The sequence below is a fragment of the Stylophora pistillata genome, chromosome 1, assembly GCF_964205215.1.
Source record: "Stylophora pistillata chromosome 1, jaStyPist1.2, whole genome shotgun sequence".
Taxonomy (NCBI): Eukaryota; Metazoa; Cnidaria; class Anthozoa; order Scleractinia; family Pocilloporidae; genus Stylophora; species Stylophora pistillata.
The window spans coordinates 6,091,826-6,117,197 of NC_142519.1; the positions used below are offsets into that span (position 1 = coordinate 6,091,826).

General features: G+C 39.0%; 3 protein-coding genes across 5 annotated transcripts; 1 reads left to right on the forward strand and 2 right to left on the reverse strand.

The window, feature by feature from the left end:
• Window positions 1-634: 634 nt before the first annotated feature.
• LOC111334596 (uncharacterized) lies at window positions 635-9,321 on the reverse strand. Of its 3 annotated transcripts, XM_022940385.2 has the most exons (3): window positions 6,313-7,436; window positions 5,579-6,238; window positions 635-3,007 (listed from the first exon to the last, which is right to left on the reverse strand). In XM_022940385.2, the coding sequence occupies exons 1-3, from the start codon at window positions 6,328-6,330 to the stop codon at window positions 2,192-2,194; spliced, it is 1,494 nt and encodes a 497-aa protein (XP_022796120.2). In that variant the 5' UTR covers window positions 6,331-7,436; the 3' UTR covers window positions 635-2,191. The 3 variants fall into 3 exon arrangements, with proteins under 3 accessions (XP_022796120.2, XP_022796118.2, XP_022796119.2); XM_022940383.2 differs by lacking the exons at window positions 5,579-6,238; window positions 6,313-7,436 and adding an exon at window positions 7,787-9,321; XM_022940384.2 differs by having other exon boundaries at window positions 5,579-7,441.
• A 5,080-nt stretch (window positions 9,322-14,401) lies between these two features.
• LOC111334624 (uncharacterized) lies at window positions 14,402-18,025 on the reverse strand. The gene is made up of 3 exons (XM_022940418.2): window positions 17,742-18,025; window positions 17,012-17,164; window positions 14,402-15,212 (listed from the first exon to the last, which is right to left on the reverse strand). Exons 1-3 carry the CDS (start codon window positions 17,891-17,893, stop codon window positions 15,107-15,109), a joined length of 411 nt encoding a protein of 136 aa, XP_022796153.1. The 5' UTR covers window positions 17,894-18,025; the 3' UTR covers window positions 14,402-15,106.
• A 1,099-nt stretch (window positions 18,026-19,124) lies between these two features.
• LOC111334623 (cysteine dioxygenase type 1) lies at window positions 19,125-24,664 on the forward strand. Its single transcript, XM_022940416.2, has 5 exons — window positions 19,125-19,385; window positions 19,487-19,564; window positions 21,068-21,228; window positions 22,164-22,333; window positions 23,529-24,664. Exons 1-5 carry the CDS (start codon window positions 19,213-19,215, stop codon window positions 23,550-23,552), a joined length of 606 nt encoding a protein of 201 aa, XP_022796151.2. The 5' UTR covers window positions 19,125-19,212; the 3' UTR covers window positions 23,553-24,664.
• Window positions 24,665-25,372: the final 708 nt, after the last annotated feature.

A 25,372-nucleotide genomic window follows, 5' to 3' on the forward strand; every position in this document is an offset into this window, starting at 1 on the left:
GGCCCCTGAGAGCAGGACCATTCAAATAAGACTAAAAGTAATCTTCCATGAAATTTTTAATCCATGTTTCTCTCCCAAAATTAAAGTAAGTAGTATTTTCGAGCAAGATTCTGTACATTAAGTGGTCAATCATGGCATAAATTGGCGTTGTTTATGTTTTTTTTTTTTTTTTTTTTTATAATACCCCTTATCTGTGGAACCTGTATTGAGCGGTCTAGTGCACCCCACCATACCCCGTGACAATTATTTACCCAAGTGGTGACTAATGGTGGATATTTACCAAGCCGCGAAGCGAGGAGGTAAACATCCGCCGCTAACCACCGACACTGGGGTGAATAGTTGTTGATTAGTGTATGCCATACAGGTTAATAGTGGGCTCTGTGTGGTGTACACTAAAGCAATTATTCGCTTCAGTGTTTGTACCAAAATTCTAATGAATCTTTGTCACTTCCTTTTTTTAATGTGTGTATTCTTTAAACTCCAGTGTTTGCGAGTTTACTTTCCATCAAAATTCATCAGTTCACACCTTGAAAGCGAGGCGAGGGGTGAAATTAGGTATTCCGAAGTACACGTGCATCAGGCCTTTTTTACTTCAACACCCCTACACGGATTAAAAGTGAGATCAACCTAGAAATCACTGAGGAAGGGAAATTTATTTTAGACAGAGTCTTTTTTTTAAGAAAAAAAACCTCTATTAAATTAAAAATTGTTTATCGATTGATGTAGTTGTCTCTCATTTTTCATATTTACAGGGAATGTTATTAACAATTATAGCCCACCCATTAATTTTCGCTTGACTCTATCGGCTATTTACGTCACTTAGTGCAAAATCACCGGACAGTTATCACGCCATAACCTCGGTCTACGTCTGTATTTGTCCCCCGAATATTTCTGTCGAAAAGACCAAGCCAGTGAAGCCAATAGTAGTGACAGTAAAAAGCTGATCTCAAATACTGCTCCGGAAAAGTACAAAAATTCACCAAAATTTGCTATCAATGCGAAATACGAAAATTAATGGGAGGTCATAAAATGAATAAACCACCTTCTGACTTGCTGGTATGTTGGATGGTAACGTCCTTGGCTAAGAGATTGTCCTCAAAATTTCACATTTGCCCTCGAAGCTTCGCTTCTCGGCCAAATATTCTCAGCCGTTAACATCGTCAGCCGACATACCAGCCGCCTGAAGGGGTTTATTTACTTAATGTACAGCTTGCAAATGATCATGAGATCAGACATTCTGAGTAAAAGCACACTTGTTGGTTTAAACATATATATTGATTATAGAAACAAGTTCCACTCTTGTTCTTTGTTGATCGGTCTATAACAAAATTCGTTTCATAGATTTCGTTTCTTAATACCTAAGTGACTGTGGTCAAACTTCGGCACAAGTGCGAACGTTATACTGACTAGGTGGCGTGCTTTCTGGCTGTCAGAACCAAGTTGTCTCACACGAGTTACAAACAATCACACAAGCCAGTAAAGTCACGGGGTTGCAAAAGCGTAGAACTTTGTTTTGTAAAGCTCAAAACAGAATAGAAAATCAGTAGGATACCCGTTCTTAAATAAGCTTTGTGTTCGAAAAGTCTTGTTTCCGTTAATAGATCTCTGTGGACATTTCAATTTCTTTTCTCTTATTTTGCGAGACAGTGGTTGTTTCTCATGTTTTCCTAGAACATTTTGCGGGGGAAATTGGCGCGCAGCCGGCCAGAAATGATCCGCTCGCGCATGCCGGCCGACATTTGACCGCTGTGTTACGGGAGGCCCGTATTTTGAGTAATGTTCTGAGAGGACAGAGCTCAATAATGAAATGCTACGTCAGAGGGTATGCGGTCAACAACGCGGGCTCAAGTGTCCTTGGTTTAAAATTTAGCGAAATTAGCGGAAAATAATAAGGGCTGACCTTTAAAACCGAGGAACTCTGTTTTCGTCGAAGGCACTTTCCTATTTCCAAAGGTTTAAAGGAGAAAATTAATTTTTGAAAATTTTTACAGGGTATACCAAGTTTTTGGAGGTTGTTCTGTAAAAGAAAAGCGGCAAGGAAAACGACGCCTCGAAGCAACAGAATAGGAAATCAACCATGCGAACGACTCAAAATCCGTATTTCCGCTGTTTCCGCGGCAAAACCTAGCGCATGCGTATACGTTATTCAGCTCTGTCTTCTGAGAGTGACCTGCACGTAGGCTAAGGAACACTAATAGCAACCGATAAAAGAGTTTTCCTTAACCTCCGGATCATCCCTGTAAGTTTCATTGTTGTTTTCGTTTTCCTTTTCCTTTGGCTCCAGTTTGGATTGTTCATCGATTCCTTTCCATTCCATATTTTCCATTTCATCGTAACACTTACTCTGTTCAGAGTTTTTATTTTCTTCTTTATCTCCTTGGCGTTCGGAAATTGACTTGAAACCCACCTTCGTGTGTCCTACAATAATTGATGACGAAAGCAAAGGCTTTGGCATATTTCCCATTTTCGGTAGCCAATGAACTGGTGACTTCATGCGCAGATAGCGAGTGTGTTTAATCTCCTCCAGTGAATGAATCTTCTTTTGACCAGCCACATTGTTTCCAATTGTTTCATCGTCATCGTCATCATTATCGCTGTTCCAAGTACATTCCTCCTCTTCCGCTTCTGGTCTTTTTGGACCTTTGCCATCTTCTACTCTATCTTCAAGCCCATCTTGCTTGGAGGAAAACCCGGTTAACCCTCCGTTCTCGGAGTTTAAGAAGTTCCTAAGCTTTTTTTCTGTCTTGGGAGATAAATTTTGAAGATCGAGTGCTTCTCTCGTAGTATTATCTGCTGCCAGACTGAGCACTCGCCTCTTGGCTCTCTCTTTCCCATTGTCGTCCAACATACTTGATAATGAACCCCGTGTGTCTAGTTTTGGCAAAAGAAACAAGCCCTCTTGAGGAGAACGCTGTGATTGGTCAGCCCCGAGAGGTTGAAAAGCGCGCAGTCTTCTTGGCGAAATTTGTGGTGACGTCGGTGCACGCGGTGACAGCCTTCCCACATCCTGAAATGTGGACAGTAAAGAACAGTTAGGATAAGGAACCTGCAGTTATAAAGTCAACAGGTAGTGCGGAAAGCACAGGAGAGTGGTTGAGCTGTGGTTCAATTTTTCTCTTGAATTCCTTTCTTTCAGACTATGATTATGATTATTAGACAAGGAAAAGCAAAAATCGAATTCGTTTGATATTTTAGATCCAGGCAAAACCTGGACCATGATATTTCGTTACTCACAGGTAAAGAAGCCCTACTTGCTTATCAAACGAGAAAGCACGGGAGAGTAGGTGAGCTGTGGTTCAATTTTTTTATCGAGTTTACTTTTTTAGACTATGATTATGAAAATAAGACAAGGAAAAATAAAAATGGAACTCGTCTGAAATTAAGTCCAGAAAAAACGTGAACCATTACATTTCGTTACCCACAGGTCGAGAAACCATACTTGCTTATCAAGCTTCTTTCATGAAACTCAACTTTTACCAGGTCCCAGGACTGATTAGGTTGTCATACCCAAGAGGCGGGTTTCGTTTTTATTTTTGAATGTTTCATAAATTTGAGGGTCATGAATGAATACTGAAAGGCATATACGTTTTATTTCAGTTTATAAAATTTACAAACACGATGGGGAGAAATTCCCATTTCCAAAATCATGATCAGGCTAACCACAGTACTCATAGAGCTATAAGGTAAAAGGTAAAATATACACTCCAACAACTCTAAGCCAAAATGCGTGGCATGGTGCACCTAAGAGGAACACTTTACCTCATGGATGGGATGGTAGTTTAATAAAGGTAACCCTTCCCCCCTCCTCCCCCCCCCCTCCCAGGTTTCTCTAAAGGTTTTTCTTTACTCATTTATATTCCCGGATGAAGAGAGACATTTTGTGGTTAAGTGTCTTCCCCAAGAACGTAACATTGCAACTTGGTCAGGTCTCGAACTAGGACCTCTCGATCTTGAGCCTGCAAGCTGTTGTTTCCCATTCCAAGAATTTTTAGGTTACTATCCTTAGCCACCCTCTGAGAGCCTACTTCCCTGAGAACAAGATTACGAGATATAATCTAAGAAATAAATCCCCTGTAATGCCCGCCATTCGCACGAACCTTTTTAAGAATACCTTTTCTAATAGAATTGTTTTTAAGTACAAAGTAGCTTTGTAAAAGTGTACTTCTTGTATTCGATTTTCGTATTTGTCTCTACGTATATACTTATCTTATTTAGAGATACAACTAAGCTCATTTACATCCTTTTTTTAATGTAACATAAGATATGTAATTTTATCTTTTGAACAATAAAGACACTATTATTATTATTATTATTATTATTATTATTTAAAAAGTATGGCGGGTTGAGTGGTGCAGTTGTACTGTACCTCTCATTTAATTCAGAATTACGAAACTATTAAACGGAGACCAGAAATAATTGTTGACAGTGTTTTTTGTCTTAAGCTGGTCACATATTGTATTCGTTTTTGTAATAGCGTTCGTATTGAAATCGCACCACTGCTGGCAGTAAGTTCTCTAGTTTAAGTCTCACATGTAGTTTTAAACAGGAAGAAAATTCCTTTGTATTTTCTACTCTCGGTGTACAAACTTTATGGGTGGTTTGCACATCACGTCATTGCCGCCATGTTGGTGGACGTAAACAATAGATATCTCATTAGCTCCTTTTATTCGTCCACCAGCATTTGTTCCTTTCACTATTGTTACCTGTCTCTAGAGATTGGTTGCAAACCACCTATAATGTAAACTGTGTGTAGTGTTTATTATGTAAACTAGTGTGTAGTGTTTGTACCGTATCGTAAATTGCTCTCTCGTGGCACAATTGAATGTGTGGAAAGGGCCCCATTGTTCAAGTCTTCTTGTTGTGCCATACTGAACAGAGAACAGTTATCCACCAAAGATTCCTCTAGAATGAGGCGCTGATTCGAAACATGCATGATCCGAACGAAATTGCCAACCACATGGTCAATTTTGTTATTAACTTTGCCCGATTAATTCTAGCACTACAGTTTTGGAACAGAACGTCAACCTATTATGATAATTAATCTATCATTTATCTTTACTATGAAAGAAACCATCCACACATTGTGGTCTAAGTGTCAACAACAAGATAGTGCGAAGTTTGCACCCTTTGGAATTATTTTTGATACCTCTAAATACTCTATCAGCATTCAAGAATATTAATCTTTCACAAATGGTCAGTTTGAAAATAAATTGCTCATTTGTATAAAGCACCACATTCAAGATGAAACTTTAAAAAAAAAAAAAAAAAAAAGAGGTTTAAAAAAATTAAATGCATCTTACGTATTTTCCCAGCATTATCCATATGATGGATGAATTATTACATTTTGCGATAAACTTTAGATTTTAGATTTTTAGGTAAAAAAGATGATTCATGCTGATCAAACGAAACTTGAAAAGCTGACAAAAATCATGCTCTTTCTGTTCGTTCTGCTGTTATTGATCGAGCCTGTTCACGGTACGATCGAACAAGCAAACCAAAAATTATTTTCTCAAATTTGTACATCATGCGATGTTTACAAAGTCACTTCGAACAACAGATCCTCACAGAGCAAACTTACCTCTAGGTCAACTGGGCATGTCTCCGTGCGACATCGCCTACCTTGTTTGGTAGCTGGAGTTGATTGTAATCGCCCCAAGGCGATTTTCAAATCATAACCCTGACTTTTACCTAAGCTCGAGTCCAACGTGAAAGCGCGTCGTCGTGGAACAGTGGGCGAGTTCGGTAGAGAATGGCTTTGAGCCAAGTCATTCGAATTACTCAACCGAGATAGCATTGAAGAACGTGTTGCTGGTAGGCCTATTCCTGGCGAGGGAATCTTAAAACTTGTTGAACCAGAGTCATTCCTTGCCTTGATGGCGTTTGTTGCTCCTTGATCAGCGCTTGGAAAACGATTGTCGTCCTCCTGATGTAACGTGTCACTTTCTTCCAACGCGAAGTCTTTTTCAGAGATGATACTCCTTGAGCGGTAATTTAACTTACCCATTTCGTTACTCGAAGGTTGACTCCGTGGGCGCACTAAAGGCGCCGGCGACCCAGCGTTGCGCTGAGTTGTAAAATTACTAGAGGAACCAAGGCAAAACTCGGCAACTTTTTTCTGGATCGCTGCATTGTCAGGCCATGTCGCCGAGCATGTTTGGTGAATTGATGGTAGTTTGCATTTACGAATGAAATCTAGCTTCTTTTTGGACAAAGATTGCATGAAATGCTTTCTTTCTTTCTGTAGAGTGGAAAGATCTTTTCTTAGGTCTTCGTCGTATATGGAATTAATTTCAATAGCCTTCTTAATCTTACCGCTGGAGATGGCATCATTCTTGATCAAATCGGATATGCGGTGCGCCATTGAGATCAGTACAGGGACTTTTATGCCACTTTTATGATGATTGAAAAACCAGTTAGTTCTTAAGATAGCAGTTTGTGGTTTACTTAAAGGTTTCAATTCGCGAATGACTTACTTATACTACTCAAGTTCTTTGTTGCGTAAAACAAAAGAAATAAAATCCTTTTAAGCGTCCTTTAAGGGAGTTCACAACCGGAAGGGTTAATTTTTTTTCGAATCGTTTCACTGCTTGATATACTTATCGTCCATTTGTTAAATCCAAATATTTGATGATAAAGCCTCGGCCAAAAATCTCAGTTAAAACAAGGAATGTGCAAAAGAGTAGTTCGGTATTGTTCTAATCTTAGTCGAGAGTCAAACAAAAAGAAATGAACTCATTAGAGTTTCTTGCAGTGACGACCATTGCGTCACTTACACTCTGTGCCAAACAACAATTAATTTCTCAGCCGCAGTTCTCGTGCTTTTGAGTTCAATGTTTTTTGCAAGTCAAGTAAAGCGCACAAGTCAGAAATGCCACAAATTGCATCGATGCTATTAATTTTCTTGTATAGCCTAGTTTTAAAAGTGTACAAATAAGATTACAATAATCAGCTCAAAGCATTAAAAGTCCCATGAGAACGTCAAAAAGATAAGCGCTATTGTTCTTGTAAATTTGAGAGTTGATTAAAAATATCTTTTAAACCTATTGTAGTGTTTTTTTTTTTTCTCTTTTACTTATCTGTGATCATTTTATTTTTTCAAAGGCAGAAATGAATTTGGGTGCTCTGTTTAGGATTTGTAAATTATAAGAGACATTTGAACTTTTCTATACAGGGTGTGATTTTGGGGTTAAGGTAACATTTTCCATTATGAGCGACTGCCGAGACGGTAATAGCCAGCTGTCCCCGGAAAGAAGGCGTAAGGCGAAACCCAAACGGGAGAGCCTCTTTTTAGGCTCAACAGACGGCGGTAATAGGTCTTATAGACAGTGATTGACTTCTACGGTACTATAAAGAGAAATATTCCGTGACCTTCAGATTTTCATGTTTTGGTACTGGCTAGCGGTATACAATCGAGGATATTAGCCCCAGTTAGAAGAGTGAAGAATGGTCTGTCCAAAAACGAAGGGTATCGCAGACTCTTTTGCGCCTCGTGAACCTCCTTTGCAGGGAGTCACGGTTTTCAGTGTCCCATCCGTATATGACAAAACATTACAAATATTCTCATCCTGTCCTAGAATCGATTTCACGCAGATAAAGCTTGTCAGTCACCCTGTCGCAAAGCCGTGCTCATTTACAAGCCATTCGCCATTCTAAACGGATAAATCAGCCGTGACCAGGTTAAAAAATAACCGGCTTACCAATCAGAAGAATTTTTATAAACATACCCCCCCCCCCCCACCATTCCTATCCCAGTCTACAGCAGAATCCATATAATCATAAGAGTTACCTGTTTGCTGCTTTCGATTTCTTCACAGTTCAATTTCATCGAGCGAAGTTTCTGTCCCTCTCTCGAGAGCTCCGCATCATCTAATTCTTTTCCCTGGTCCCAGCTCTCTGCGCGCCGGCGCTGAAAACGGGGTGAGGCAAGCAGCGATACGCTCTGCCTTTCAGTTGCCGCGTCTAAAGGAGCTAACTGAAGCTTGGAGAGCTGTGAGGCCTTCCTTTGCAGAAGTGGTGAGAGGGGCAACTGCGTCCCCAGACTTGTATAAGGGGCTGGAACTCTCAATTTGGTCTTGAATGTGCCCTGCTCCGGGTCGGAGCCGTATGCCTCCTGCTCCTCTTCCGATTCAGTTATTTTTGCAGGCAGCAAGAGGGTTGATACTAGCGGTGGTTTCGGCGTCTCGCTCGGGAGGTTTTCGCTATGTCTCCTTCGCTCTACAAAGAGCCGTGGTCGGGAAGTAGATCCGATAGCAGGCGGTAACAGAGTACTGTCCTGTTCTGCTGCAGTATTTGATATTTGATGGTTTTGCTTGTTAAAATTCACCACGTCGTTCTTAGATGAGGATAATTCCTTCAATCTCCTTTCACGAGACTCAACTAACGCTGAACTATCTGAAAGCTGTTTTGTGAGTGGACTGCGTTTACTACGTTCTTTTCCTCCAATCTGCCCAAGCGAGGAGAACAGTTTTGGAAGTGCACATTTTCTTTCTGTAAGATTCAGCTTCTTCTCTTCAAAAGAGCGCACGAGACGCTTCTTCTGATCCTCGAGGCTGTCTAAACTATTTTGCAAGTTACCTCCCGCTGCTGTGTTTCGCATGACAGCTCTTTTGTATTCTCTACTATAAGTTCCCATGGCCATGATTGAGCCTGAATATTTCGTCGTCGACTGTCATCGTTATTACTACGTAGTTGACCGGTCCTTTCACTCGAGACCAAGCACCCCAGTGGCCAACTTTTCGATAAACGTCGTTCAACCAAACAAAATTTGCACCTTTTTCTAATTATCCCTCAGTTTGAGTATGATGGATGAGTTTACCAATTAAAATCTCTTGGTTGCATTCCAAAGTACAACTGGGTCTTTCAGTAGAGCTGACACACACTCTAAAAGCTTTTACATTTCTCAGGAATTTAATGACATAGAAAGTCTTTCTCGCGCCTATCTGTCTGCGTACTTAATCAAAAATCACTCACGTCTCAATCGTTTTACGACGCACACTTAGCCCAGACAAGAGAACTACGGGAATTTGCAAGAATAACCGCGATAGAGTCAATTAACAAAAATTAAGTGTTATGTTCTTTAACCCAACTGTATGGAATTCCTTTACTGGCCTATAACCTGAGAGGAGGTTTGTTAAACAATTTAACTATAAAGAATTGCGATAAAATCGAAAAGTTTAAAAAATTAAAAACCATCTTGGTTTAAGAAAAATACGACGACGTTTCGACGTTCGCTTAACTTTATTATCAAGTCAATAACGAGTGAAATGAGAACGAATATAAATGTAAAAGAATTCCTAAGAGACACGGATAACAAAATTGAAACTATGTAAATAACAAAGAATTCACACGCAGAGTCATATATTCGCATAAAGAGTCACGTAAACAGTTTGGCGCGAATAGAGTCTATCTGAGTATTTAACTCGGGGTTCAGTTCCTTTATGAGTTCCTTTATGAGCAGTTAGAGGGCAGTTAGAGGAATGGATTTGGAAATGTTAATGGACGATGGTGACTGTGTGGGCTGCTTGGTTTGCAGTGCATAATTCTTAGTTATATCTTAGTTAGGCTCAGACTATTCCTCCCCCCCCCCCCCCCACGTCTTAAGGTCCCCTTGCCTAATTCTGCTGACCACAAATTTTATGCTATTTATTCGTATATTTTATGCTATTTAATCGCATATTAATACTTAGTTATTTATGATTTCATTAAAATTATCTTGTTGTGTCCTTACTTAGTGGTTTTATTACTGCTATTTTATAATTGACACATGAATAAAGTTCATCATCGTGAATAACATCTCAAAAATTAGACAATCAAACTTTGATCTACATTTCGCTAAAACAGAAAATCGCTTATCAACCAGATCAGTCTTCAATAGACCGTGTTGCTCAAGATGCCCCCCGATTGCAGAGTATTTATGTTTCAATATACATTAAGGAACCGAACCCCAAGTTAAATACTCAGAAAGATTCTATTCGCACCAAACTCTTTACGTGACTTCGTGCGCGAATATGTGACTCTGCGTGTGAATACTTTGTTATTTATATATTTTCAATTTTGTTATCCGTATCTCTTAGGAATTCTTTTACATTTATATTCGTTCTCATTTTACCCGTTATTGACTTGATAATGACTGCAAGCGAACGTCGAAACGTCGTCGCATTTTTCTTAGACCAAGATGATTTTTAATTTTTTAAACATTTATATTTTATCGCAATTCTTTACAGTTAAATTGTATAACCTGAGAGGTTTTGAAATTTAGTTCATTTCAACTGGAGAAGCACAAACACTATGTCCAAGAAAGTAAAGATCTGCAGTTACCCTTCAGGCCACTTAACTGTGTTGGAAGCGAATAACCTCTATCGTAAAGTTAATTGGTCAGTGGAAGGTAATTCTAACCAACACTATTGATCATAAGGGTGCACGAACAAGCCAGTTGAACGAATAATCTAATCAAATCACGATAAATGGGCTAAGGTTGTTTATTTCACTTAAGTTTATTGACTTATAATTTATTGTGATGTAACTAAACAGATTAGTGCTACTATACCAACACGTCAGTTCCCCGAAGGGAACGCGTCCCTTCTGAGAATGAATTACGCTTGACAGAAAGCAATATATCACTTTTGCGATTTGCTCCAAATCACGGCTCTAAACCCTTAATCCATTTTCTTTTCTAAAGCGATTTGTGCTGAGAACGAGATAAAAGAAATTAGGGTCCTGAAATATGCGAACAAATAGATTTGAAATTATACCTGTGTGGTTTCCATATTAACTACATTTTCGAAGGTCAGTGATATAAATAATTTAAAACATTACAATAACTTCGCGTGGGTGATGGTTTTTCCTCTCGTACATTTCCAAATTAATTGACAAGGAACACATCTGTTAAATTCGGTTCTCTTGGATCAGACTCATATCAGACCCAAACTAACTTTGATAACAAAAACGACCTATGTGAAAGTGTAGTCTGATCGTCCGGGTGAGTGTAGTCCTGACCAAGTATTGGTCATAAAATTGTTTCATCTTTACATGCTCACTTTGGAGGTTGGTTGGCCGCATCTTGACAGCGTGATGCTGTTAGTGAGTTTCACAGGCGCTGACCAATACCTGGCTGTGTAGCCGCGCGATGCGGTTCGAGTCCAGGCCCACAAATTGACCCTTCCTCACCATGGAGTCTCCAGTAGCTCAGTGGTTGGAGCATCCGACTAGATCACGGATGGTCGTGGGTTCAAGTCCCATCTGGGGCTCGGATTTTTCTGTTTCACTAAAATTGTTTCATCTTTACATGCACAAATATGGTTGGGCTAATAATGATACGAACATTGACAACGACATTGACGTCGATAGTGACTTTGATAGTGATGGTGGCACTGACAGTGGCGCTGAGATTTTTATAAACATAGAGCACTATGCTTCGAATTTCACTGAGTCCAGCAATAGAGCTTTCTGAAAGGATTTCGATTAGATAATTGTGTCCATGTAGACAACTGGAGGACAAGTCGCTCACGGCTTATGACATAGTATCAATAGCGATTGCTGGAAGCAGCATTTCGCCTGACTTACAATTTGAGTCCGGCGCTACTCGTAGAGTTTTGCTTCACTGTTATGGTACAGTGGTCGAACAATGTCATCAGTACATTTCAATCATCACCATAATTTACCAGCGTTGTTCTGACAAGTGTTTCCTTCGAAAGCTTTTTGATGACCAGCTGTTGATTTTTTTTTTTTTTTTTTTAATCTCGGCTTTCTTCACTTCGGAAGTTCGATTTTAGTTCTGTTTTTATATATGTCATTATATTTATGAAGTATACATTGTTAATTTCTCTTAACGCAGTCAGCATACAGGTGCAAATTTGAAAAATGATAAAAAAAAAAAAAAAAAAAATTTTGATGAACAAAAGTAGGCATTGGATCAAGTCATAATGTTCTTTTAAAGTGGGCGCAATTGTTTCATTGTTTGTACTGATTCAAACCGTCAACTCGGGAAACGATGTCACCTCATCGCGCCACAGATTGAAAGCTTTTCCATTAGTGACTGCTACATTTGTTCCACAGCACAAAGTGTTCACTAAGTGTTCATCAAGTGTTCATTAAGCCATTCTCTTGTGGAAGTTTAGAATTAGGATTCCGCCCACCCCTGTGCTTTCTTTACGAAACCAAAACGCCACCAAAACTTACTGCTGTGGGCTCAGTCTAGTCATTACACTCTGACAGACGAAAACTTTGGAAAACTCTTTGAATTGAGCAAGTTTTACTTCCTCTTTGTGTACAATTCTTTGACAACGTGAAAGCATGGGCATGATAAGACTTCATACACTGACACCACTTCGTACACTGTGGGTATTGCAATCAGCTGATGAAATGATTTCTTTTTGTGCGCAATATGGTCGTAAACGACTTCATTAACGCTGTAAACGACTTCATTAACGCTGTAAACGACTTCATTAACGCTGTAAAAACATTGATTACGATCTGTCAACGATTGCAAAACTGCAATTAAATAAAATAAACACAGAAAACGCTAAAGCAACAGTACTTTATTACAAGTCAATCTAAGAGGCACGTTTTAAGTAATGCGGCCTTACAAGAGACCAGGAATGGAGTCCGTGACATTCTTTTTTGCTTTAGCTTCCGAGTAGGAGAGGCAGAAGTACTTAGGAAGCAAGGCCAAAATCAGCTCGAAAAATATCGTCGTTTAATTCAAAAGCAAAAGGAAAAAGAAAGAGCATTCCGGTCTTTTCAGAAAGTGGAATTTCTTTCGAGGAAAGAAGCTAAGTTACGAGGAAAGCGACCTGCATCTGCGCGCGCCCGTATGGGACACCGTCTTCCTGAAATAAAAAAAACCGACGCCAAAAAATTGGTTGATTGGACCAAGTAAGAAAATGGGACACTCCAAAAATCTCTCGATCGTCAAAAAATGCGTTTGGGAATGAAAATTACTTCGAAACCAACAACTACTGAAACGAGTTCGGAAGAAGGTAGAAAACCTTGTTTTAGCACCTTAACTGGGTCGGTAGAAAATTTAGAGAGCTCCGGAGCGAATGATCACAGAGAACGAAAAATGGATAATTTTGAAAAAGATGCGAAATTACTCTCAGTGGGATTCATTCTAAAATCCAAGAAAACATGTATAGATAATTCGCCAGAAGAAATTGAAAACAAAAAGTTTAGGAAAGGAGTGACTCAACAGAAATGCGAGAGGAGATTGGTGAAGAATATTTGCAGAGGTCATGTCTCCGATGTTTACAGTCGCGTTAAATGTGATGACCGAACTACTATCGGTCATTCCCAACTTCTGATTTACAAAGATTCCGAAAAGCCGAAGACACGGTCACACCGACCAATGCTAGCTGGGCCGTAGTTGCTCGGTTAATTGGACTGAAAATGAAATTCAAAAGACGTCAACTACATGGCACTTTCCAGGCACCCGAGTTAGAAGTATTGGATCCATCGTTAAATACGGACAGGAAGTCTGGCCGGGAGGAACCTTCTGATCCTTGGGCAGGGGTCAAAGATTGCAGATACCTAAGGCTTCTTAACTCTGATGCCAGTGCAGCTTTATATTGCTGCCACTGAAGTCAATTAGGCTGCATGATTGTAACCTCCAAAGGTTACTAGTATAGCGGAGTAGACAATTCGAACGCACAATGTAAATCACGGTTTATTTAAACGAGGACCATAATCAAAATACAAACGATATCGGTGTGGAATCAGATGAAAGTGGCGAAGTATAGCTTGAAGGTAGCGTAGTTAAGATTGATGGCTGAAGCTGAATTCAAGTGGTTGAATTGAGAGCGTGGCTCTGTGTGTGTGCTTGTGTGGTTCGAACTAAAAGAAAACACAGTAGAAGCTAAACTTTAGAAAGTATCTCTAAGAAATGTAACATTAGCCTAATTAACGATGAAGCGATTACAAAGTGAACTGAAAGCGAGAAATAAACCAAAATGCGAACCGAACAAAAGGAAATATCTTAACAGTAAAATAAAGGGAAACTTACTTTGGTCTAGCTCCAAATGGTTGTAGATAGCTCGCTAATAGCAGATGAAATTGGTCGTGTCGACAGCAAGTTAATGCGCTGACAAGCGATGAAGTATGAAACATAATATCTGGTGTACGTGCTTAATGAAACTGATTGAAATACCAAACTTATTAAGTGATAATCATTAACCAACGAAGAGATATTAGACCGGAACAAACAACAGAAATGTACACGAGTAACGCGTTTCGAAACTAACATGATAACCTAACTGCCTGGGATCTATTCCTCTCACAAAGAAACGAGGACCCTTGAAATATTTAACTCAAAGGTCGAAGGTGTAGGGTTCAATTTCTCTGAGGCGGGGGGGGGGGGGGGCGTCAGATCTTTTCTTTGCCCTTCGCTCGTGACAATACAAACAACACGTTCTCTGACAATAATTTATTGCTTAATGAAGGAAGAACTTATGATACAAGGTAAAAAAAAACAAAACAAAACATACACATACACAGTGCTGAATTACCAGGGATCCAATGTGATTGAACTACATGTACAAGAGTAAAGAAGCAAGATTTCCATCAATATTTAGTAACATGCTTAAGTTACTGAGTGTTTACCTCACAAGTTAATCAATGTCACAGCACCTACTGTACTTGGAGGGTGATCCCAGTTGATAGCTTCCAAGTCAAGTGAACAAAAGGTTGTGTCCAATCATACAACTCTTAAGTTTGTGCTCAGCTATCTGGGCATGTTCTTTGTTTTAAATCAAACTAAACAAAGACAGTTTTATACTAAATTCTCTATAATTTCACTGAATTTTAACTGATGGTGCCGCACAGCCTTTGTTTGGTAAAGTCTTGTAATGACATCAAAGTAGGTAACTAGCCTGTCTACAGCTGTTCATATTTTCCAACCTAAGCAAGCAAAAGCAAAGCAAGTCTGCAAGAATGAGCTTGAAGAGAGAGAGAATAATAATTCAGCAGGAAAAAAAAAATATAAGAAACACTTTGAATGATAATCTAAGTTAAAAGAGGAGTTCTGTGAACAGATTAACAGCCAGCTTATACATTTTTATAACACAGTTTCTTTTGTACTTCAATGGAAGTGTTGCTACTGAAATTGAATCTTTAATCAATAGAAAAACTCATAGTATCCACGAGATCCATATTCTGTTGCAGGTTTCTGACGATCATTGTAAGCTCTGTGACCACGGTCATCTCTATAACGACCTCCATATCTGTAGTCAAGCAAAAAAAAAAAACACTTTCTTCAGTTTTGATGATCTCATTCGTGCATAAGGGCATCTCTGATAACATAATGCACTTCCATAAGTTGGTATTCAATTTTGCATTTGACAGCATGGCAAGCTTATTGCTCAGATCTCCAGGGTATAGTCGAAAAAAGGACATCATATGATTAGTTAATTTTTTTCATTATTTGCCTCCCCCTAACAAAGGTGGCACTGGTTAGGTAAAGTCTGTACTCAAGCCCAGTGGCTCATGTGGCCTGAGCTTGGTCTAAGTTCCACAGCATGAAAGGACTTGGAGTAGAATGGTATGCCAGTCCATCCCAAGGTTACCCCCCACCATTTGATCATGCTACCCTGAAAATTCACTAGTACACAATTATAACCCTGAGTGTAGAAAGGCACCGACAGGCGAAGTGTTTTTCCCAAGAACACAGGGCTTACATGTAGCCTTACCCTCCCCCCTGGGGAGAAGGGTAAGGGAATGTCTATGAAAACCTGACACAAATTGTGTTCTGAGACATCACTCTTTTGCAAGAAAATATAATTACTTTTTATTGGTTAACCGTTTCATCCCATACTTTCATGTATTTTGATTGGCTAAAATTTGTGGTTTTCTTTCATACCAATGAATAAGATTGTAAACAAAGTGCCTTTGTGGTTAACTTTACAGACAGCAGGGATCAACTACGAGGTTTAAAGGTAAGTTTCTATGACTTTCTGGATGGATATCCATAATTTTGCATAGATTAGAATGACATCACAGGACAAAATTTGAGTCAGGTTTTCATAGGTGCTCCTTCGTATACCGTTTCTCCTCAGGGAGGGGAGGGTACAGCTACATGTCGGCTAAAGAACACAAGGCAATGCAGGGCGTAAAATTGTGCCTAATACAGGCGCCAATGCAACTAAATTTTTCACTTTGGTGACCAAATCCTGAAAATTAGTCGCCAAATTGGCGACTAGAATTTCTAATCACATCTTACCTAGAGATCTTGGGATTGTTAAAGATTTGTAAAGATAAATCTGCAGCAAAGTTCCTCGTTAAGCTCGTTTCCAAAACGCAGCACATGCATGATGTCGAACGTAAATCTACTGTCACTAAACGCCATCTTGGATTTAGGTAACCTATAACATTGTATATGATCCATTCTAGTGTCCTCTTTGTAGCTCGTGCGAATTTAGCGGGCTCATTTTTGATGTTTGTATGACTGTATCACTATGATATGATAATCTATCTAGTACAGTGACAGGGTAAAAAATTTTTTTTGTGTGTGTGTGTCATAATGGCCACCAACTTTTTGGAATTGGCTATCACTTTAAAATATTTAGGCGCCAAGTGGCTACCACAAAAAAAGTTAATTTTACGCCCTACAATGACCTTGTCCAGTTTAGCACCAGGACACCTCAATCTGGAGTCCAGCACAAGAAGCATTCGGCCACTGCACACCTCCTTAGCAACGTAAGGCTGACTTTTTCAGGGCTTGGCACAATTCAGTTATGGCTAGTGGTTTTTGATTTCCACTAGCCAGTTTGGCTAGTAAACAAACTGAAATTCTTGTAACATCTAAGTTGTCGCTAGCCACTTGGCTAGTAAGTTGAAAAGTTAGTGTCTAGCCCTGCTCTTTATTGCTTCTGTACACCAATATCATTCACCAAATATCATGCAAATATGTTCTTTTGCAAAATATAGTATCTTTCCTTTTATATTCCTGCACTACTCCACATTACTTCACACAACATGAACCTGCAACAAATAAAGTTGTAAGTTTCTTATGGTATGACCTTACCTGTCACCATCTCTGTGATGATATGAATCATGTCTGTCTCCTACATGACGATCTCCATGCTCACCATGTCGTCTGCCATGGTCACGTCCACCATCATGTCTGGACCTTTCATAGCTTCTGCTGTCATTGCCACCACCATAGCTTTGAAAGCGGCTGTAGGAGATCAAATACACAGTCATTGATATAAATTATTAACGTTTACGATTGAAACCTTTTGAAAAAATTTGAGATGCTCTCAAAAAAGATGTTCCCACTTCAACCATGTATGTAAATCTTTAATGGAGCTTGTGATAAGTAAAGTAATCCCAAAGCTCAACCACAGACTCACAACAAGTTGCAGTTCTCATCTTAGCTAAGAGATGATAGTCATGCAATACAGACAACACATCTTGTATCTCAGAGAGGTCTTTGCCACATGGCCTGTTGTAATGTTTTTGAAAGAGATAAACGAAATTTTGGACCCCTAGAATGCAGTATTCAACGTTTCGAACAACACAGAAACTTGGGGTGAAGGAATTTTACCTCCCATAGGAGAGGGGGTTCGAATAAAAAGTAGTGTGTCCAATCATTTTACAATAATGAAACTGCAAACTTTCATTGTCTGTGTACTGGCTAAACAAAAGAAACTAAATGACCTTTGAAGTGCAAAATGCTATTTTTCCATTGAGCAGGCTATCAAGAAAGAATCGCCAGTTGGAAGAGTAGTTAAAATTTAATAAAATCTCCTTACCTTTCCCTGTATCCAGAGTTTAGCCAGTCGGTTAGACATGGAGGGGAAGCCTGAGTCTTGTTTACTGTCTTCATGAACTCCTCATCTTCAACCGTGAAACGCTTTGCAAACATTTTTTCATACTCTGCCAGGGTTTCTTCAGTTGTTGTCATATTAGATTAGTGTAAAGATCACTGATCAGGACTAGCAGCTAATGAGGAAAAAAATATAATCAATGTTCTACGCAAACACTTAGAACGCACTCTCAAGTGAGTTCCGAACCTCGTGTTCATAAGCGCGGTTACCAAGTTAACTTGGCCTGGCTGCCAATGGTTTAAACAGCAATCCGCCCAAAATAATCCTCCCGGAAAAATGCCCAGAAGGCTTTAGCTTTCAGGGTTCGATGTCCACTGCGATTGTTTTCTTCCTTCGCCCGTACTTAATGCGTGGCGAAAATCGCAACGAAAAAGGATAGATGGGTGGGACATGCTTCATCCGCTTCGTGTGATGGCAAAAAAGATGTAAATTCGAAATTTTCGGCGTGAATCAGTCTCGTGACTAAATGGATCACTCTGCTGTCTTCTTGGGCTAAAATCCAGTTCATGTTCTATATTTGGAACATCACACACAAGCAGGACAATCCTGGAGACTATTATCTGATTCTCGGAGAGATAATGAAGGCAACTTTGCGTAGAGTTGTATAGAAGGATAGAAAGAACCTTGGAAATAATCTTTAGAAGTCTTTGTGGGAGCGATCGGAAGCGAGATACAGGCCAGGACATGCTTGACGCATTCCGCGAAAAGTTATTTACCCTTTTCAATCATGGAAATCCTTAAAAATATTTAATTCCTGTCAAAGGAAACTACATGGGAAAAGGAATTAACGTGTGATAGGCAGAAAAAAATCAATCAACTACGTTTCATCCCCACAGACCTGTTTCGTGGTTGCCCACTCATCAGGGAAAAGGAATTATATATTCAAATGGAACTACAATCAAGGAGAGCTTTAATTCTCCCAGAAAGACGGGAGGAAAATGTTGCCATAGTCCACTTACATTATTTTTACTTTTTATTCCGGATGATTCCAGATAAAAACGAATTTTACGATAGATCGATCCACGATATTCCATCATTTTGAGGCAGATCGGTTGCTAGCGAGTTTTTTTGCCTGTGGTGAAATACAATGTCAAGGTAAGCGGTAAAGCTGCGGAACAAAAATTCAGATTTAGATGGGGGGGGTGGAATGCAACAGAGTAGTACAGTTTATTTGGTCAAGTAAGGGTAAGGTTTGCGACCCCAGAGAAATTTCACTATTGATATTGGCGTTATAACTTTAAGGGTGTCAAAATCTGGAGGCGGGGTCGGGGGTGTGTACCTCGTGGGTGACGTCACCCTAACAACCTTTGCGCGCGCACGTGTTCAGAAATATTGCGTTGGCCGAGTTTGGCGAAAAACGAAGATTGTTAATTGACCGCGGGAAAATTCCGTTGTTATGGACCCAAAGAAATGTTTGGAGCCACCTATAACAGTAGACGACGTGGTAAAAGGTCTTCATGTTCTTTTCAACGACGACTGTGTCAATGTAGAGCAGGTTATTTCCTTTTTGGAGTCGTATCAGTCAAACCCTGCGGATTGGGTTAAATACGCTACCTACGACCCACACAGGTCATTGCGAAGCCTTTAACGTTGTTTCGATTATTTATACTGTAATAGAAGTACCAGTCGATTTTCTTGTGCTGTTTGTAAATACTTTCGCTATGTCACAGGTACACTCGAAACTTGGTAGATGAAGGAAATGGCAAATTTAATGTGATCATATTGTGTTGGGGAGAAGGACAGGGAAGGTACGTCCTGCGGTTAATTTAGACACCTTAACATCTCATTGTATGAAACGCCTTTTTGTCAAGGTGGGGTATTTTCATAGCCTGATATTACTTCATTTGAACCATTAATGTTTTACCGCTTTTTTGAATGCTAGTTGTATCTGTGGCCTATAGTAAGTACTACGTTTGTAATCGACGAAATATATTTTGACGTAAACAAAAACCTCTTTACGTACTACGTCCAGACGTCATCATATCGCTCTGACCTTAATTTATCCCATAAATAACCTTTTGGTGCCACCTCGTTAATCGAAGTAAATTACTAACTTGTTTGAAAAATTACAACGAAAGAGGGCAGTTGTTTACCAGTTTGTAATTATTTACGCATATTATGAAGTTCTTAAAAAAATGAACACGTGTCAGTTTGCCTTTCATGCTTTGTCAGTTGCATGTGTTAATTAGCAAAATGCATGCATGTACACTACACGTGAAAAGCATGCATATGAAGATGCTGAAGGTCAGTTTTGTTCTTCAGGACAAAAGAAAATTGTTGTGTTTGTCTGTATGTTCATTTGTTTGTACTTTTAATAAATTACCCCAGATGTGGATTATGATCTTTCACAAGGAATACTGAAGAACATCATTTCGGTTTTATTTTGAAAATCCTCTGAGAGTAAATAAATTGCCATGAAAGTCATGGAATATTCTCGTCATATTGCTATTCAGGCCTGAACAGTCAAGGAACTTAAATGTGAATTAACGAAGACATGGAAGTGATTCCAAGTGATTTTCACAGAAGCACAAATTGATTGGTAGCTTAACTGTGTTTTCTTTGAACTTTTCTTTAAGATAGTTTTTGATTGAAGGTTGTGGGAGATAATATTATTGCCAAGTATCATGAATGCAAACCTCTTAACCTGTGAAGCGAACATGTTAAACAATGAATATAGCCTACCTATGTCTCAGATTATGTCAGGCATGTGAAAGAAAGACCAATTCCAAATTGGTTTGAAATAGTTGAAGCCATATATAAAGACAGACAGAATTTATAGATAACAATTACTCAGAGCCATATAATCTTGTAATTTGTCAAGACTGAGTCACAAACACTACCAACTAGATACTTAAACTAGAGTAGACATTTCGCATTTTGCAGATGTTAAGTCAGCATTTATTGTTTGACAGGATATAATTCAAGTTGATGAAAATCTTTGCATTTTTTTCCACAATTTTGTCGAAGTAGCATTTGTAGGTAAACACTTGCGTGATTTAAGGGAAAATATCAAACAAAACTTAAAATACCAATGAAATATTAAAAAGAAAGAAACACTCGACAAAATATTGCCTTCATTTGCCACTCATGGTAGTATTGTCAGCAGGATAAAAGGTGGCACCTCCCAGTATTTGTGAGGAGACATTGGAAAAGTTCCAAAGGCTATCATGGTACTTCTTTCAAGAGAAATGATTACAGAGGGAATTGGATTTAATGAATCACTTCAAATTGGCATTTTTATTTTATTTCAGTTCTATCCATGATCATGCTGATGCCCACTGCTTCCTAAAAGTGTTAGATGGGAGATTGAAAGAAACTCAGTTTGCATGGCCATCAGAATCTGAGCCGGAAAAGCCTTTGGAACCAACAGGATCAAGATTTTACAAGACAAATGAAGTCAACTACATCAATGGTATGCCCTTGGGTAGAGTGAGATCAACTTACTTCTGTAGGCACCTTGAACCCTTGTACACCCTAACATCAGTATTCGTATTCTCTATAATTATGCTATGGTACTTACATGGAGAATTTGTCTAACGATCAAGAGCTTATTTAGTTGATGACCATTTCTGTTATTCTAGCGAGGTTAATGTTCGATTCAGGGGTGATATTGTAAGGAGAAATTAGGTGCCAGTTACTCTGAAGGATTAAGGGTTAAAGTTTTCAAGACAATGTCACTTCTTGCCCATTGACTCAAACTGCATGTAAAATTCATCAATTTATACTAAGCATAGACCACTTTCGTAAATGGCTGCCGGATTAATATTCTTTTGTTTAAATTTAAATTAGCCTTTCTGGCCTGTTCTCCAGTACAAAATTCGAAAGAATGCATTATCTCAAGCGAGGCCAGAAAGGCTAATTTAAATTTAAACAAAAGAATATTAATCCGGCAGCCATTTTTGAAAGTGGTCAATAGAGGGGCATGGTATTGTACTTGATCTTGGTGCAGCACTTTTTCTCTGGCTTAGTTTCTTGGTAATTTGCAAGCTTATCACTGAGCACTTGTGATTCCTTTGCAATTGTGTTATCTCTATTTGAAGGGCTGATCACCCCCACTTAAATGTGTACTTCTGCTTGTTATTAATTGACAACTATTGGTTAGACCTGCTAACTTTACATTTGTTAAAAAAAGGGCTGTAATTAATTGTTATTCATGTTTACTTTCTGGAAAATTAGCTCTCTGAAGAATTTTTTTTTACAGAGTAAATTTTGAAAACTTGCAAGTTATCTTGGTGTGTATTTTTAGTCCAACGATTAACATACATTGTTAATTTTTTAAACCAGTTATAAGTAATCTAGGAAGTTTCTGTAAGAGTTGTTAACTGTCGGTTTTTGTTTTGTTTGTAGATAGCATAGGTCTTCATCGTGTGGAGAATGTTAGCCATTCTGACACTGCAGCATCACTTCATGTGTACATCCCAGCATTTGACATGTGCCAGTCCTTTGATCAGCGCACAGGGCATAAGCGTAAATGTCAAGTGACGTTTTGCAGCAAATATGGCCTGAGAACACCTTATGTAAGTATTCCATTTAGAATTATAACACAGCCAAAGTAAAGTGCGTGCTCTGATTGGTCAATTCAGCATCCACCATTTGCCTATGGGTGTACGCTGCTGATGTGAGCAAATGCAAAGACTAGTTTTCAGTGCACACTTGTTTTTTTCCGGTCACATAAGATTTGTTAAATAAGAGAAAGCTCTTTTGCTACATTGTATCAATGTTATGTTATAAAACAAATGGTAAATGCCACAGTGTACACTATTGAGGTATGGATGCACTTGGGAGGTTTGCTAAGCACTCAAGAAGCTAGAGTTGCTGTTGGCTAACACCTCACGTGACTTTTATGCTTCTTTCGTGCTTAGCAACTTCCCTCGTGCATCCATGACTCAATAGTGTACACTGTGGTGTTTACCATTTGTCAGTTTTGGGAAAGGGGGATTAGCACTGACCATTAACCCTTTACATCCTAGCATCAGTATGTATATTCTCCATACTGTTCTTCATACATATCCTATGAAGCTGATAGAGAGAATTTGTCTTACAATCAAGAGTTTCTTTAATTGGTGATCATTTCTTTTATTCTTGTGACCTTGATGTGTGATTCATATTTCTAAATGGATATTTTAGAGGGCACTTTTAGAACAAAAGATAAGAAATACAGTCTCAATGCAGTGTCAAAATGTTTTCTCTTGGTAACAAACATACTCCTTCCCAAAATTTAGAATGTCCTTGGTTATGTAGTCACTCATTGGAGAGATACTGTGATTTGCTTTTGGACTAATTGTTTGTTCGCTGGACTCTGGGTGCAGAAGTTTTGAGACCTGCCTGGGTCACTCTTGGACAAAACGCTTTACTTTCACAGCTCTACCTCTCTCCACCAAGGGGAATAAATGGGTGCCAGTGAATTGTCAGGGAAACCTGATGAAACGTGTGTGTGTGTCTGTGTGTGTGTGTGTGGGGGGGGGGGGGGTAACCTTACAATGGAGTGGTATCCCATCCAGGGGGGAGTAGTAAGACTTCTAGTAACTTCGTGGTAAGGAAACTGGGTTAAGCTCTGGCAGGCTGGGCCACTTGGCTCAAGTACAGATTTACCTTTTAGACTTGACAGACATTTTGAGATGTATGGGAGACAGTAGCTAATTTCTTGAAAAAAATTGTTTCAAACTGATCATTTTTATTTACCATTTTCTGCCAAACATTTTTTTGTTTCAGAAACCAAGCTCGTGTACCAAGTGATGCTGGATTCCAGTAAACAATTATACATAAGAGGAATGTTTTAACATGGAATAGTCTATTTTCATAGTTAAACTATGAATTATTGCTTTGCATATAATATTGGGTTTCTAAAGTGTAAAAACAAAAAGAATGCTACTGTATAGTAATCAAATCTAGCAAATGCGTTTTCAAGGAAGGTGGTATCTGCTGTACCAGCCGGGGGAAGGGAATTGGAGCATTAGAGATTGCAACAGTTTTTCTTTTTTTCACGTGGATAACAAAACGAATGTAAGGAATTCGTTGCTACAAAGACATTTTCAAAACACGTGTACGTTCAAAATGTAAATGATTACCATGCTATTAACTTACGTGTTGTGCTCGTACATGTTTTGTAAAAGTTCAACTTTCCAAGATGAAAAGTATCGTGGTAAAATCGAATTGTCCAAGACTGTGAGCGATAAAGATGGCCTTGGTCTCAATTTCTGTCCTCTTCTCGGGTCCGGTCTTCTATCCAACACAGCAGTCAAACGCAGGGCATGCACAGGGAACATTTTCGCCGGGCGCGCGGCAAATTTCCTAATTGTCTAACACAAGCCAATAAGTCGCAGTGTTTTAAAAAACGTATAACGTTTTTGATGAAGCCCCCCAAAAATGGTAAATCAACAAAACATGCGTCACGGAACAAGTCTGTATTCGAAAAGTTTTAAGTTTTCCTTTCACCTCTTTTGTTTCTTTTTACAGTTTACCATGATGGGTTCATATTCTACGGCATATCTATTTATGACAGCGACTGTATCTTAATGTTTTCCTTTAAAATTTTGCGCGGGAATTTGGCGCTCGGCCGGCCAAAAATGGCCCCCTTGCGCATGCCCGATGTTTGACCGCTGTATTCCCAATGTTCCCAACGTTTCTATGCTTATCTTTTATACAGCAGCTTACTTGAGTTGAACGTAAGTTAATACCGCTAAATGTAAGATATATGCATTAATTGATAACTCTTGTAAAGGGTTTTGGTGTGTATAATATTTAAAGTTCATGACTTTTGTGAGTCGTAGTTGACTTTATATTGTACGTTTTGACGAATGTGAGATTCCACACCAAAACTGGATTGAATAAAACTTGTGGATACTTAATCTACGGAATGCACATTTTTCATCCAGGTGTATCTGTTTATAAGTTAGCTTGCGAGCGGGATCTCATTATATTAGCGCAACAGTTAACTCAAGTTAAAACAAACTTTTGATATATTTTCAAAACTTGGAGATCATATGATAAAATGCCTATTGACTCAGTTAAGTCGGGCTGGACGGGAAAATATTTGGCTCTGGTTCACGACGCTTGAACCTCACTGCGCTCGGTCCGTACGTCAAGACCTCGAGCCAAATATTTTCCCCCCTCCGGCCCCCTAACTCGGCAGTCAATAAGTACATCGCACGGGACTGAGAGATTATCCTTGCGCCAAGAGCATTCTTGCTCCAGCTTTAAATATTCCCAGACTACACACGTTCTGTAACTATTGTCAAATGTTTCGTCTGTTTGTACCCTCGTGTTTCATCCTGAATCAGTTTGTGTGCCGAGCTGATCAAGACATAACTTGAGCCGGAGCGATAAGAGCGTTCTTTGTGTAGGATTAACTAGCTGTAGTTAAGATCGTAGTAGGCTATTTGAAATTAATTGTATCGAAAGAATCGCTGACCCTGGATGAACAATATAAATCCAAACCAAGACTTTTCCGCCGTGAAAACGATCATCAAAAACAAACTAAGAGAGAAAAGAACATAAAACAAACAAAGAGACCCGAAAGTGTGCATCTACTGATGCTTATATTTTTTATTTATTTA